Raw genomic sequence first — 15,262 nt, 5'->3', positions numbered from 1 at the left:
GCCAATGCCTTATATATTAAAGGATGTTATGGCAGACTTGGTGGTGCACACTTGTAATCCCAGCACTTGGGAGGCTGGGGTAGGAGGGTCACAATGAGTTTGAGGGCAGTCTAACCTATATAGAGAGACCCTGTCTCAAAAAAAAAAAATAAATAAAAAGGATATTAGAAAATTAGCAATAAGGAAAGCCAGATATGGTGGTGCATGCTTGTATTCCCAGGACTTGGGAGGCTGAGGCAGGTGCATCATCTTGAGTTTGAGGCCAGCTTGGGCTACATAATGAGTTTAAGGGAGGCCCTGTCTCCAGAACCCCTTCCAAAAAGACAAAAAACCAAAACAAAACAAAGCGATAAAGAAAATCCTAAATTTGAATACCATCTAACAAATAAAGGATAATGTCTCTGACTTAAGGATAAGACTATTTGTTGTCTGTAGTAATAGTGGCTGAGCATGGAGCAATTGTATGATGAAGCAGTACGTGTGGCAGGATTGACAGTCCCAACATGCATGCTGCTGGAAGCAGGGAGCTCCCTAGAGAGGGAGCAGGAGGCATAGGGCCAGGGACCCCTGTGGTACAGAATGTGAGTTAAAGGACATACTGGTATCATGATCCTTTTTTTTTTTTTTGGTATCAGGGATCGAACTCAGGACTTTGCACTTTTGAGGCAGGGGGCAGCACCACTGAGCTAAATCCCCCGCCCCGGTATCATGATTCTTAAAGAATCAATTTCCCTAGCCTTGTTTACTGCAGTGACACCCTGAAGTGGCAGGGAAAGCATTAGATCTAGTGTCCTAAATACTTTTCTCTAATAAAAGGGAGCCAGCTGGGTATGGTGGCACACACCTATAATCCCAGCACTCCGGAGGCTGAGGCAGGAGGATTAAAACTATGAGCCCAGCTTGGGCAATTTAGCAACTTTGCCACACCCTAACACAAAATAAAAATACACTTGATCTTAGCTAAAAGGCTGAGAAGCTACACAAAATAAAAATAAAAAATAAAATTCTCAATGAAGAAACATAAAGGAGATGATGGAACAGTGAAAAGACACTGGTGTCCACCCCAGTGCCCCACCGAGTGTGGAGGAGTCTGAGTGCCATGGGCAGTTCTACAAACAGAAGAAACATATATTCTACCACCACAGCAGCTCGCACTTATTAGTGCAAGACACTCGATTGTACAAACAATTCCATAATAGAGCTAGTTGAGAAAAAGAATCAAATGTGAGGCAATATATGGAAACTGACAAAGCAAAAAGAAAGAAAAGCGTTTTGTTGGAGACAGTAGTCCATTTTATTCAAGTCAGTCCATTTTTTCACCATACTCTGCCTTTGCAGAGGACCAGGCTTTAAAAACATTTAGGTTGGATTTTCACAATGCTTAACTCCACAGTCAAAACTCCTTTCTCTTTACCAAAAAACAACCCCTTAATCACAAGAGAAAGACTGAAATACAGTTTCCAAATTTTTTTTCTTTTGGTTTTTTGAGACAAGGTCTCACTCACTACATAGTTCAGGCTGGCCTTGAACTCACAGTGTAGCCCAGGCTGGCCTCAAACTCAGTTATCCTCCTGCCTCAGCCGGAGGCACAGGTGTGTGCCACCATACCTGGCCCAAAAGTTATCTCAACAAGAAGTGACCCAGGGTCCATAACCTTTAGGGGTGGGGCTTTCATTGTGGGGCTGTTTGGGGCTGAGCTGTTTTTCATAAATGTTTGCTGCCCCACTGTATCATGGAAGGGAAAGGAGGAAGAGTCCCCAGAGAAGAGGCTGGTGCTCCTCAGAGGGTGAGAGAGTCATTCCTTTCAGCCAGGGTAGGGGAGAGGGACAGTGGCTCTCCCTCCCCAACAGGCGAATAGGGGAGGCAGTAATGAGTTGGGTAACACATGGGTATGGATCTCTAGAACAGGATGGAGGGTGACTAAGGAATCCGCTGCAGGAAGGAGAAAGTGACCGAGAGCAGGAAAGCAGGAGAAAGATCCAGGCTTCCCCTGGAGGACCTGAGAAAGGCGGCCTCAGTAGTCAAAGGCAGGCTCGTGCCTTTCTGTTGAGATGAGGAGACACTGTGTGGCTTCAGTAGTTCTTGCATAAAACTGGAATCCAGAGAAATAGAAAGTGGGATCAGCGTCCTTCCTTTGTTGAGTAACACGGAAGGGGCCTCAGTTCTGGTGGGGGACAGGACACCTGCTGGTAAAATGTCACAGGGTCTGCTGTGTGGCCCTGAGGTACAGGAACCATCTAGTTGTGGCCACCAGACTCCGCCACTATCCAGTGCTCTGTCCCATGGCCATATGCAGGGATGGGTTACTTCTGGCTGGGAGCGTCTGGCATGTCCCTGGGCCTCTGTGTAGTCGCTCAGCCAGCCCCATGCTGGGCACCTGTCTTTCTTGGCTTTCTCTGCGGTTTGAGAGGATGAGAACCCTGCCTCAGAGGTGCCTGATAAATGTATGTAGAATTGATATACTGTGCAAGTGTCACTTGGTCCAGAAGAGTGGAAAAACATTTGGGAAAGGAGAGTGGAAATGGTTGGGAGTGAGGGTGGGAGAGCAATGTACCCTAGCAAGCAAATCAAACATGTGCCTCACCCAGGTGACAGGAGAGCCCAGGAGAGCCATGGACTTCAAGGTGGCTGAAGCCACTGCCTAACAGGTGAGTGTGCAGAAATGGAGAGCCACAGTTGTTTCTTATTTCTCTCTTAAGTAACACTGGCCTATTCAAGCTCAACCAGAGAATGTCAAAGAAAAATGAGCAGCCAGATGGTCTTAACTAGGTTGGAAGGGCCAGCTCCTTTATGTGCATTTTTGGCGCTTTGGTCGGTAGGCAATCAAGATGGACAGGGATGCCACCCCGAAGAGGAAAGTCTGCAGGAACCAGAGGAGCCGAGTCCGTGGGTTTGTGATTCCCTTGTATCTGAAAAGAAAGAGCAAAGTTTAAACACCTGAATTTAATGTTATGGTTTCACAGATTTACTATTTTCTATCTATTTACTTATTTGGTTTGTTTGTTTTGTTTGAGACAGGGTCTCCCTATGTAGTTCAGGCTGGCTTTGAACTCACAGTGATCCTCCTGCTTCAGCCTCCCAACTGCTGCGATTACAGGCTTGAATCATCATACCCAGCTTGTTTTTTTTTTTTTTTTTTTTTGGTACCAGGGATCGAACTCGGGTACTTGTGCTTGCACAGCAGGCGGAGAAACCACTGAGCCAAATCCCTGGCCCCTTGGTTTTGTTTTTTTAAAACAGGGCCGCTATGTAGAACAGACTAGCCTCAAAATGGAGATACTCCTGCCTCAGTCTCCCAAGTGCTGGGATTACAGCATGTGTTACTATGCCTGGCTTTTTTTATTTGTTTGTTTTTAAATAATGGAGAGCTCAGGTACAGAAACACACACATACATGCTTGTTTGAGGGGGCACAATGACGGACAGTGAATGGATCAATACATGGCTCTGGGATAACAGCTTTCATATGAGAAAAATGAGGTTGGAAATGTCTCTCTCAAATAACAGATCAACTGTGGGTACACTAAAGATGTAAGTGTGAAAGGCAAAATTCTAGAACTACTAGAAGACACTGTATGTAAAGGAATACCCTCATACCTTTAGGCCCCCAGAGGTCATGGGTCGAAAGATGTGAGGAATCTGTACAACTCACCAGAGGTGACCTCCAGAGGGTTAGCATCACGAAGAAAACAGATAAATCGGACTCCACTAACCTCTCTTTATCAGAAGACTTAGCAGAGTGAAAAAGACAATGAGAAAGGATATTTGCAAAATATCTAAATGGCAAATCACTCAAATTCAGAAACAAAAAAGAGCCCCTGTGGATGGGTAAGAAAAGGACAGACACCCAGGGAGAACAGTGGTCGTGAAGATGAAGGAAACAGGCGTACACTCTTCTCAGGAGTGCAAACTAGTCCCTCTGTTCAAGAGGCAAGATGGTGAGAAATAGCAACATTTAAAGTTCTCACGCTTTAATCTTTAAACTCAGATCTAGCAATTATTTGAACTAAATACCAAAGTGAGCCAGATGTATAAAATTCATTTTCTTTGCAATACTGCTTATAATAATAAAAATATCCAGAGACTTAGAAGTCCATCGAAGGGGGACACTGAGGAACATCCACATAATAGAACACTATGCTTAAATATTAATGGATGGAGTAGATTTATAGTTGTAGACATGGAAAAACAGGCATATGTTACAATGGGAAAATGCTATAGAAGACTATGTATATGTATATGCGAAGTTTTTTAATAAATTATAATGATATATACTAAGCTCTAAATAATGACTTTGGGGATAATAGGAAACCTTCACTTTCAACATATATAACTTTTATCAGCAAACATGTTGGTTTTGAAATGGGCAAATGGAAAATAAACATATTATCCTAGAAGTATGTAAGATACAATACTTAGGAAAGGAAATTAAAGATTTGCTGCCACTTGGTGATTCTAGGCTCTGTGAATGGCAGTGCTTGGTTTTTTTTTTTGGTACCAGGGATGGAACAGGGGCTTGCGCTTGCGAGGCAGGTGGCAGAACCACTGAGCTAAATCCTCGGCCCCTGGCAGTCCTTGTTTTTTGTTGTTGCTGAATTTGTTTTTTTTTTGTGTGTGTGTGTGTGAATTTGTTTTTTGAGACAAGTTCTCACTATGTAGTTCAGGCTGGCCTTGAACTCACTACGTAGCTCAGGCTAGACTCACACTTGAAGCAATCCTTCTGCCTCAGCCTCTGGAGAGCTGGGATAATAGGTATGTGCCACCACGCCCAAAAAACAGAGTCCTTCAGTTTTCATCAGAGAGTCCAAAGGCCAATATAAAAACAGGTGTCAGGTGCTGCTGCATTCTAAGTTGAAGGGCTGCATGAAATACTCCCAAGGCAAGACTTCACTATGAGGTTGAAGAGGCCAATGGAAAGCGATAACACAGTATAGTGCTTTAGCATTTCCTATCGTAAGTCAAGCAAAGGGAACTGCTTCAACGGAAGCACCCGGAGAGGACACGAGGCCCCTGGGGTTTGGGAAAGGCTCATTACCTGATTGGAAAGAGTAAAGAGAGCACCGGGAACTACACACTATTGCAGATGATCACACTGGACAGAATTATGTGTGGAGCTTTAAGAGAAACATATTCCTATGTCAGGAGCAAGACCTACTGGATCAGAATCTCTGGGTCTGGAAAGCAGACATGTTTATTTTGAGAAAGTTACTCAGTTGACTTGGCTGTCAAACCAGATTAGAATCATCAGCCTGCCAATAATTTAGCTCTTTTCAAGCTAGAAGACTTACTCTTTTGTTCTATTTGGAGGTTTATAGAGCATTAAAAAAATATAACAAAAGTCATCCCAGGTAAAAAAAACAAACAACTAATGAACCAACACAAACAAACTGAATTCATTCATCAAACATTTACTGAGTCCTCCCTCTCTGGCAGGCTTGGTATTAGGTATGGAGATTCAAATCTACCCAAGGAAGTACTCTCAGCCTACAAGTGCATGAATTATTTATTTAAATGTAACCATTCTCAACTTCGACACTAAGAGAAAGGTGACAAAGACTTACTTGCACAATACCATGGCAAATAAGGACTCTCCAAGATGAATCAGCCAGGCAAGCCAGTATCTGAAGCCAAAAACAGAGAAGCGTTTCTAGGTTAAGGTGATGAAATTACCACAGAAGCTTTAAAAAGAAAAGTGTCTTAATGTGAACTGGCTTTGCTGGTGGACATCCAATGCCACCTGCAGGCCTTCCAGGCATCCAGTGAGCCTGCAGCTGCAGGGTCCTTACCCATAGCGCAGGAGGATGTGATGGTGGCCCACCAAATACTGCGTGAAGGAGCCCAGTGGCCCAAGACTCCGATAAGGGACACTCTGAGGCCAGAAGACAACCCACTGAAAGAGAACCAGAAGCACAGAGTGTCTGTTAAATCATGTAAAAGATCAGTGAATGTTTGAGAGCAGCTATAAAATAATACTGATTTGGGCCAGGGATTTAGCTCAGTGGCACCATGCCTGCCTCACAAGTGCAAGGCCCTGAGTCCGATCCCTAGTACCAAAACCAAAACCAAACAAACAAACAAACACTGATTATACAGAAACACAGACCAAAGAAACGCTGACCAAAATCATTTGCTCCTCCAATTTTGACTTCTGTTTTCTAAAAGCAGTGTTAGTGGGATTTACAGAGAAAATATATGGTCATCAGACTCAAGGCCCAGGGTGGCTGATTTGTATTCTAATGAATTTCAGCGGAACATTTTATAGAGGTTACTAACAATTTTTTACGAGTTTATGTGTTTTAGCAAGTTCTTACTGCAAAAGCTATGACTTGAAGTGAACCTCGCTTAATTTGGAACTCCTTCCTTTTCTTTCACTTATTGTACCTGTCAAATTAAGAAAGATCCACTGAATAGGGATGGAAAATGCAGATGATCAGAGTTGTAAAGTTTTAAAAGTAACTGCACAATCAACATGAGATTTATGTAAAATTATCAGCTTTTCTTCATTTTTCCATCTTGTATTCTCTGCCAGTTTACGTTTTTCTGAGAATAATTAACAGCTCCAAACAGCTCCAAAATTCATTCGCATTCATATCTGTCAAGAATACTATCTTTTCGGGAGGGGATTTAGCTCAAGGTCCTCAGTTCGATCCCTGGTACATAAAAACAAAACAAAACTATCTTTCCTCCAATGAATCACAGGGAACAGAATGAGCATCTGCCAGCTCCACAATATCGCAATTTGAAGTCCCCAAAGCTTTCTTCTTTCTACATTCAATTCAATCAGAGACACAGAATCGAAGAACTGAAACTCACCTTAGAAAGATTTCATTTTAATGTCTTTATTTTACATATGAGGAAACCAGGACAGAGGTGGTCACCCCTGACACCAACAATACTATGGACATGACAAATCCCTCGTCTCCAAGATCTCTTGGGCAATATCTAAATAGCTTTACCTTTGTTCAAAATTATACCAATGTAGCCCTCAATCTATTTCTCAGGTCCTTTCCTCTTATCTTTAAACAAAGTCTCAGCTAGACTCTTCCTCTGGAGAGCTGTCTTCGTGCTTCCACACATGCGTCAGAGCAGTTACATCCTCTCTGTCACTTCTGATCAGTCAAATCCTACCCACCCTTTTGGTTTATCCTCACTTCCCAACCAATTCCAACTGCTTCATTCGGCTTCAGAAGCCCTCATCCTGAATTGACAGCTCTAGGGCAGACGGTCGACTTTAATTCTGCCTCTGTGAGGGGCTCAGACTATTGCAAACCTTAAAAACTGTAGAGGTGGGAGGGGGGCGACGCGAGGGCCAAGAACTCTTCATAGGCCGCGCTCGCTTCGGTAGCACCTAGTGTACTCCAGTAACCTAAGCAACCACCACGCGCGCGTGCGCAGAGACACCATTCCCACAGCCCCCTTCGCGCCGCCGACCCCAAACCTCACCGTGAAGTATCCCAGCCCCAGGACTGTGATCAGCGCGGGCAGAAGTCTGGCTGGACGGAAGTAGGCGGTAGGATCCCTACTGGCCTCCGACTTCGCCACCACCATGTTGAAAGAATCGTTGGGTGGAGAGCGCCCCAACCATAGCCAGGAAAAGCCTGACTAGCCGGTTCCTCAGAGGCCGGAGCACTCGTCCAGGCCCTGGCCTACCAGTGAGCCTGCGCGGCCTCTCCTTACCAAGAGCGCGGAACCTGAGGCCTGTCCTTACCGTGTAGTAGCCAAAGGAAACGGTGATAACGGTGAACCAGAACAGACTTGACCTCTGGAAGTAGGCTGCGTCGCCAGCGGTCGGCGCCATTGCGGCAGCGCCTCCCCGCCCTCGCTCGGCGGGACCCGAGGCGTGAGAGCGGGAAGGGGCGGAGCGATCGCTCCTGCGCCACCGCCAGACCCGGGAGATACCGCGAAACAAAGCCTTTGTAGATAGGGCGGGATGGAGGGGTTGAAGGGAGGCAGGGGAAGGGTTAAAAAATAGGAACCAAGATGGATTATGTAAAGGTGCAAACTTCCAATGATGGACGTCATTATATTGTGTACCTTAAATGTACCAATAAAATTAATTAAAAAAAAAAACACTCCGGGCAAATGTAGCTGTGCCTAGTTTATATAGAGAGATCAAGGTGTACTGATGCCAGAGCGCTGCTTGCGGGATGCTCATTATCTTGTAGGGAGATGTCTACACTGGGTGTCACCTTGCTGGGTTTAAGATAAAGCTGTTAAGAGTAGATGGTGTTCACTGCTATAGCTGTGAGAATAACTTTTTTTTTTTCTCTTCAAAAGACGGTCTTGCTCTGTAGTTCAGGCTGGCAATGACCTCTCTATGTAGCCCAGGCTGGCCTGGAATTCATGGCGATCCTCCTGCCTCATTCTCCTTGAGTCTAGGTTTTGAACTTATGCTCTGTGCTGTGGTTGGTGAAAAGTGATGCTTTTCATCTTCATCAGTTAAGGTGGATCTAAGTTGACGACCCAGGGACTGTGGAGCACACTGCCTTGGTTTAAGTCCTGACTCCTCTGTTGATATTTCTGTGCCCGGCTGTGTTGTAGTTTCCCTATCTGTAAAATGAGGTTATAGCAGTTCCTATCTCAGTCGTTTTGGGGTGGATTAAATACAGTACATTAACGTGTAAAGAAAGCTCTCCACAGTGTCTGGCCTGTAGTGTTAAGTTTCAGTCATTATTACTGAGCCTTTAGTATATGTGTCAGGCCTGGTCATCAGTGTGCAGTGGGAGGCATAGTGAGCTCAAGCGTTTTGATTGCATTTCCTCAGAGAAAGACTGTTTGGTCTTGGAAAAATTATCATACAATAGAGATTCACGAATATCCAATTTATTGCAGCACAGTTCACAGTAACTAAGCTATGGGAATAGCCTAGATGTCCATCAACAGATGAATGGCTAAAAAATATGCTCTTCGTACACACAGCGTGTTTTGCAGCCATAAAGAAGAATGAAATCCTGTCATTTGAAGGATAATGAATGGAGACAGAGACCATCATGTTAAGTAAAATAAGCCAGAATCGGTCAAATAACACATAGTTTCTCTCATACGTGGAATCTAGGGGGGAAAGGAGATAGCATGGAAGTGGAGGGGAGACTATGAGAAGAGGAAGAGACGGGGAGGGGTTGAGAGAGAGGGTGCCTGACAGAATGATTGGAGTATGTTACATTCATATACAAATATACCAAAATGAATTGTACCAGTGTGTTTAATATGCACTTAAACAAGATTTGCACTTTGTCTGGGCCTTAAAAATGGGTAAAGACAAATAGCTGTTATTTACTGAGGACTTAGTATGTTCAATGCATTGTTCTAAGTATTATACAAGATTAGCTCATTGAATTCTTGAAACAACCTATGAATACACGATTCTTATTTGAAACAGGAGGAACTTGAGCATAAAGAAATACCCAAGAACATGTAATGCATGGTGGGTAGGGAATCCTGGCCAACTGGTAGCCCAGGGTTCCAGCTTTAGAGTTCCAGCTCCTAATGACTGTGCTATGTGAGATGTAGAATATTCCCAGAACTTCTTCAGTTGGCGTAGAAACCAAGCAGTGTTCTTTTTTCTTTTTTTTTTTTTTTCATGAGATACTTGGGCTATAATGTGTTGAAGAATGAATTCCAGAATATGTGATAAAATCCATTTCCCAGATGAACCAATCTCATAAATATTAAAGTTACCAGTGGTGCTGGGCTTGGTGGCACATGCCTGTAACCCCAGCACTCAGGAGGCTGAAGTAGGAGGATTGCCATGAGTATTTTACCCATTAGATTGGTCTATCAGATATCAAGATGCTATAAAAATATGATAATTACAAACCTTTGGTATTTAACATGGAAAAATCAACAAATGGAAAATAATACCAACTCCAAAGCTGGATCTGATACACATCCAAACATTTATATTATAAGGAAGACAATGCTAGATTGAGGAGGAAAGAATGGACAATCCACTAAGTTATTCTGGGACAATTGGTTAGTTATTTGGGCAAAAACACTTAAATTCAACTCCGTACCCCCAAAGACACATACACAGACTACAAGGAATGATGATTAGATTATCAGGGATTAGAGAGCAATAGCACCCCAACCCCCAAGTTCCAATGAGAAGGCTGGAGAGTGGAATGGGTCTGTTAATCAAGTGGCAGCCAGAAATGTCAGCAGGCAGCTGCCTCCCCTTTAGTGGCCTGATAATGCAGGATGAGGCCTCTCCTCACCAACAGCCCAAGAAAGCAAGGTGCAGACTTTCTGACACGCTTAGTAGACTGGCGAGGCAGGTGCAGGCTCTCCATTCACTACAATGAGTCCCCAGATATGGATGGTTGATTTTTAAATTACTCTTTAAGTGGTTCTTTAGAAAAGATGTTCCACAAAGTACCCTAAGGAGTATGAGCCAGTGACTGAGAGGTGACCTGTAGTGCATCAGAATACCAAAATCTCCATGCAGGGAAGAGCTACAGCCTCATTTCCATAACACCGGAAGTATGAAAGAGTACGTTGTCAGACCACCAGCACAGAATCATCTGTACTCATACAGGTAACAATGCCCTTCCCTCTCCTGAGTGTTCATTTCCAGCCCAAGGAAACTGTAGCTTGCACTAGTTTTGTAGAGTCAGTAGCGATTTGTAGTGATTACCCTGAACTCTTTATTTGGTGCAAATAAACTGCACTCTGACTGTTGTTGGTGTTCTGTTTTGATTCCATTCTCACCAGGAAGTGGACCTGTTAAACCTGGTGTCAGGCACTTTGGGTGGTATAGTAGCCCCTGCTCCCGCCCTTCCTCAGGGTCCTGCCTAGGATCTATCTAAAACATATGAATAGAGCACTGTGTGGCCAGGGAATCAGGAGCAGTTTCTTGTGGCCAGAAGGATAATCATGAACCTCTCCTCTTTAGAGTTGTGGAAGTCTGTGTTGTGTTTTAGTGGCAAGAAATTGATGAAAACAATAATGAGGTATTGTGCAGAAATCGGGACTAGAGGACACTGGAGGTCTTCTTTTTTTTTGTTTGAAAAGTGGTTGGTTTGGAGGAAGCACAAGGGAAAAAATGTTAATTATTGTTCTTAATATTGCATTTTTTTTATAGTACAGGGAATGGAACATAGGGTCTCCCTCATGCTAAGCCAGGATTTTACCACTGAGCTACACTCCTAGCCCTGTTCATTCTTTCTGTATTCACAGTTGAGTGAACTAACTGTTGTGATGTGGGAGAAAGAGGCAAGCAAGTAGGTAATGTTCAGTTGGAGAAAATACAGCTGATGAATGGGTATTTGACAGAAAATCATCTCTACAAAACAGAATTGTGCTAAAATGCAATTTGCTAAGTGCCCTGTTTGCCAAATTCACCAAATTTGGGGGTTGTAGATTTAACAATGTGAAAGGAATATTTATTTATTTAAAAGTGGCATGAAAAGAAGGATTTATTAAAGGTAAATGTAGGACACACGCAGGAGCACAGAGCGGGCACTCAAAGAAATGAAGCACCTGTGATAGGAATTGAAATAACTCTATTGAACATGTTTTAATCAAATGGCCATGGTGGTATGTTGGTATGGGCCTAAGTATTTTCTTTAAAGTTCCCTGGATGGCTCTTGTGGCACCTGAAGCTGATGCCCAGCCAGGAGGACAGAGTGTCTTCCAGCATCTGGAAACGCACAAGCCGGCTGGAACTGAATATTTTTGTTGTTTGTTTTTTTAGAGTGATGGTAATACTTCATTTATGTACCACAGGTACAATTTACAAAGGATTGTTTTTGCTGACATGATTTCATATTATCCTCAGGACAGTGCAAAGTAGAACATTTATCACATTTCACAAGGGAAGAACTGATGGTCACCGCTGGCAATTCTTCCTCTGTTTTTGGGACCTTTCCACCTTTGGTTTTTCTCTGTTCATTATTCCTTCTAAAGAAAGGCTCTTCTATATTCCCATTAAAGAAAGCTGTTCTTGGGCCTCTCCTTTTCAGCCACACTCACATTGCATGACCTTATCTACTGTCATACTTTAAACCATCACATATCAACTTCTAGCAACCACATCGACTATACAAGGCTCAGACTTCTCCATGCACCTGGCCTTCATGTACTCCACCACCTGACTGAACTCTCATCTTCACTGAGCATGTCCAAAAGTTAGTTTTTATCCCCTGGCTGGTGTTCTTGTATTCCCTATCATGTCCAACCAAAAACCACCAACTAGTCCAGCGATGATTAACAATGTCCCTGGAAACTTTTCTTTGGCTAATTTCAAATCAACTTTTGTATAAAACAAGGCAGGAAATCGTTGAGGCTAGCCACTCTGATTGTTCTTTTCCCTGACATCTACAATAAACCCACGAGGAAAGTTTCGGTTGAGGAGTAAGATTGGCAGTGAGATTGGTAATGTGCTCCAGGGAGGCTAGTGTCAGTTGGAGAGAGTGACCACGGGCCACTGGTGGTATTGTCAGGATCAGGGTAGCTCAAGCCTGGGCTGCCCACACTCCAAGGCAGTCAGAGAACCACAAAACGGTGTGGGAAGTGAAGACAAACCAGATGCCTAACACAGTACAGAAACTCCAGCTGGTGATGGACAAGAAAACATCAGGAATTAATGACTCCCTGGAGTTGCTGCAATCTAATGAGAATTTGCCATCCTCACCTGGATATAACACCTGTGATGAGCACATGGAGCTTGATGACCTTCCTGAACCTCAGGCTGTTTAACCCTACCCAACCTGCCATATACCAGTTAAGTGCAGATGTTTCACATCAAGAGTATCCAAGATCATCGTGAAACCAGCATACCTCGGACATATCGGAAAATACTTACCATGAAAATGAAGTGGATCGGCTGACAGAATTAGCAAATTTTGCCATCAGTCCATAGAGGCCACTCATGCAGCACTCGTTTTACAATCTCTTGTACACATCATCGCTACAAGCAAAAGCTCACATTCCTATGCATGCCCCCCACCAGTGTCTTCTTGTTTGGAGCAAGCCAGCCTTCCCTCATCACGGCCGGAAGGAGAAAACACCAGTAAGGCATGAGAGGACAAACAGTGAGTCAGAATCTGGCATTTTCTGCGTGCCCTCCCTGTCAGGTGAGGATGACTTGGGATGGTGTAATTCCTGGCCATCTACTGTTGGCTCTTTTTAAAAATGCACACCACTGTGCTTTCATAAGGGAAGCAATAAGGAAAGGCAAGATGTGGAAGATTTTGCTAGAGCTGAAGACTGTGATAATGAGGAAGATCTCCAAATGGGCACTCACAAGGGCTGTGGTTCTGATGGCACCCCGATGGCATTAATTTTGATGATTCGGGTATTTTTAACACATTTATAAGCTATGACTTCACACCTGTGGATTCCTCTGCAGGCTATGTGTTGAGTATTATGACTCAGCAGCGTCGTGCATCTTTGTCTTGTGGAAGATCTAGTGGTCAAGACTTCAGGGATCTGAATTCAGTAAAAATTGTGGCCCACCTGAATCATTACAGCTCTCTTCCAATTATTTGTATGCTGAAGCTGTCCAAAACCACAGCTCAGAGTCTGTGAGTGCCACTTCTAATAAGTGCAAAAGACCAATGAATGCCTTCATGCTTTTTTGCCAAAAAGTACAGAGTTGAATATACTCAGATGTATCCAGGGAAAGATCATAGAGCCATAAGTATGATCCTTGGTGACAGGTGGCAGAAAAGGAAGAATGAAGAGAGGAGGATGTGTACATTAGAAGCAAAAGCTTTGGCTGAAGAACAAAAACATTTAAATTTTAGTGTTGGAAAAGGAAAAGAATTCAGGCTTACAGCAACATTAAACCAGGATACTATGTTTTTAAGTCTATGGTTGAAAAATGTTGACTCTTAATGGAAAAGGTTAAGAAGATCAAGTTGTCACCATTGGTCCTGAATTTGTATGACCATAAGATACTGATAGCATTGAGTCTTGAAATGATTTAATTGTATGAGTGAGGATTTGCTTTCTCCATTAGAGCATTAAGTATGCTAAAACTATCTACATTATAAACCAAATTGCCTTATTTTCCTTCAAACCTTCATGTATGTTTATCAGGTAATATAGACTTGAAAATTGATATCTGGTGGTGCTAAAGTGCGGTAGAAAGAGAGATGAAGTGCATACATGTTTATTTTAAATTGTACAAAGGGGAGTTTAAAAACATTTAACCGTTGTTTATACATTGCCTCCTTCCTGCTTGTTAATCTGAAGCAGAAGCTGGGAGCTGGGCTTTCATGAGCATCTACCATATGGCCCAGGATCTGTGCCAAACACAAGCCTTCTGAGTCTAGCCAGTGCCAAGAGACCATAGAACAGCAACAGGTGGATGGTTTCGCTGTCACCTGCCGCAGTTCCTGTGAGCATGCTGAATTTTTGCACTAGGTGGCAGCACAAATCCATTATATCCAGTGGAGGCCAGCCCAGGCTGAGATAGTTAATAGCATTGGGATGTAGTCACTGCAGTGGTGCTATTAACAATCAACACCCTTGTATTTTTAAACTTTGTGTCCTGTATCTCCTCAGCCACATATCTTAAATATATCTTGTCATCGTACTGTTATGATGGGGACAGTCTTTGCACTTATTGCAGTGCATCACTTGCACTTTACTTTTCCTCCAACTGCCTAAAATTAGAGCAAATACGTTGGCAGTACAGCTGCATTTGCTCTGAGCTACAGTCATGGCTTCTCATGTTACTCACCAAGTGGGGTTTGCTTAGGAATCACAGCTGTAAAATTGATTTCAGTTCATTACACTTCTTCATGATGTCGTCTCTCAATTTTGCACACTGTACTCTTGTATATTATTTCAGATAAAATGAAAAAAAGCTAAAAAGAAACCCACATGGGCAGGAACTCAGGACTATGTGAGTGCTAAACAGTTGGTATTATTTTTTAATATTTTAATTTTAGATCCTTATTTTAAATCTTTTTATACACAGTTTTAACTGTGAGTTGCTTCCAACCTTTCTTTGAAAGCCACAGGTTTAAACTATTAATTCCAATGATGTTTACAAGAATCCTGTGAGATAGACAAGCCAAGATTTATCCATCCCATTTTGCAATCCCTCACTCACTGATTTTTCAGACATTTATTGGGCACTGTTTAATGGGGCAGGCATGGTACAAGGTGCTGGGGTGTAATGATGATTTTGACAATGATTACGACAGTCCCTGAAAGAGCTCACAGGACAGGACACCTACGGAGTAAACTGAGGCACAAGGTGGCATACGACTTACTCTCTCGTGGAAGAAAGAGCTAGTTGCTTGGGAAGGTGT

The 15,262-nt window shown here is 43.1% G+C and overlaps 1 protein-coding gene and 1 pseudogene across 2 annotated transcripts; one reads left to right on the top strand and one right to left on the bottom strand.

Annotated features, from left to right (window-relative positions):
• Window positions 1–1,270: 1,270 nt before the first annotated feature.
• On the bottom strand, window positions 1,271–7,863 carry Tmem254 (transmembrane protein 254). 2 transcript variants are annotated; one of them, XM_004846393.4, is made up of 4 exons: window positions 7,708–7,863; window positions 5,786–5,889; window positions 5,561–5,620; window positions 1,271–2,909 (listed from the first exon to the last, which is right to left on the bottom strand). In XM_004846393.4, exons 1-4 carry the CDS (start codon window positions 7,795–7,797, stop codon window positions 2,789–2,791), a joined length of 375 nt encoding a protein of 124 aa, XP_004846450.1. In that variant the 5' UTR covers window positions 7,798–7,863; the 3' UTR covers window positions 1,271–2,788. The 2 variants fall into 2 exon arrangements, with proteins under 2 accessions (XP_004846450.1, XP_004846451.1); XM_004846394.4 differs by having other exon boundaries at window positions 2,767–2,909; window positions 7,443–7,800.
• Window positions 7,864–13,262: 5,399 nt separating this feature from the next.
• LOC147825549 (HMG box-containing protein 1 pseudogene) lies at window positions 13,263–13,948 on the top strand (annotated as a pseudogene).
• The last annotated feature ends 1,314 nt before the right edge of the window (window positions 13,949–15,262 follow it).

The sequence above is a fragment of the Heterocephalus glaber genome, unplaced genomic scaffold (genome assembly GCF_053883595.1).
Source record: "Heterocephalus glaber isolate CG9 unplaced genomic scaffold, H.glaber_assembly_v1.0 deba00001497, whole genome shotgun sequence".
NCBI classification, from domain to species: Eukaryota; Metazoa; Chordata; class Mammalia; order Rodentia; family Bathyergidae; genus Heterocephalus; species Heterocephalus glaber.
The sequence above is the reverse complement of the archived record's forward strand: the minus strand, read 5'-3'. Positions and strand labels throughout refer to the sequence as shown.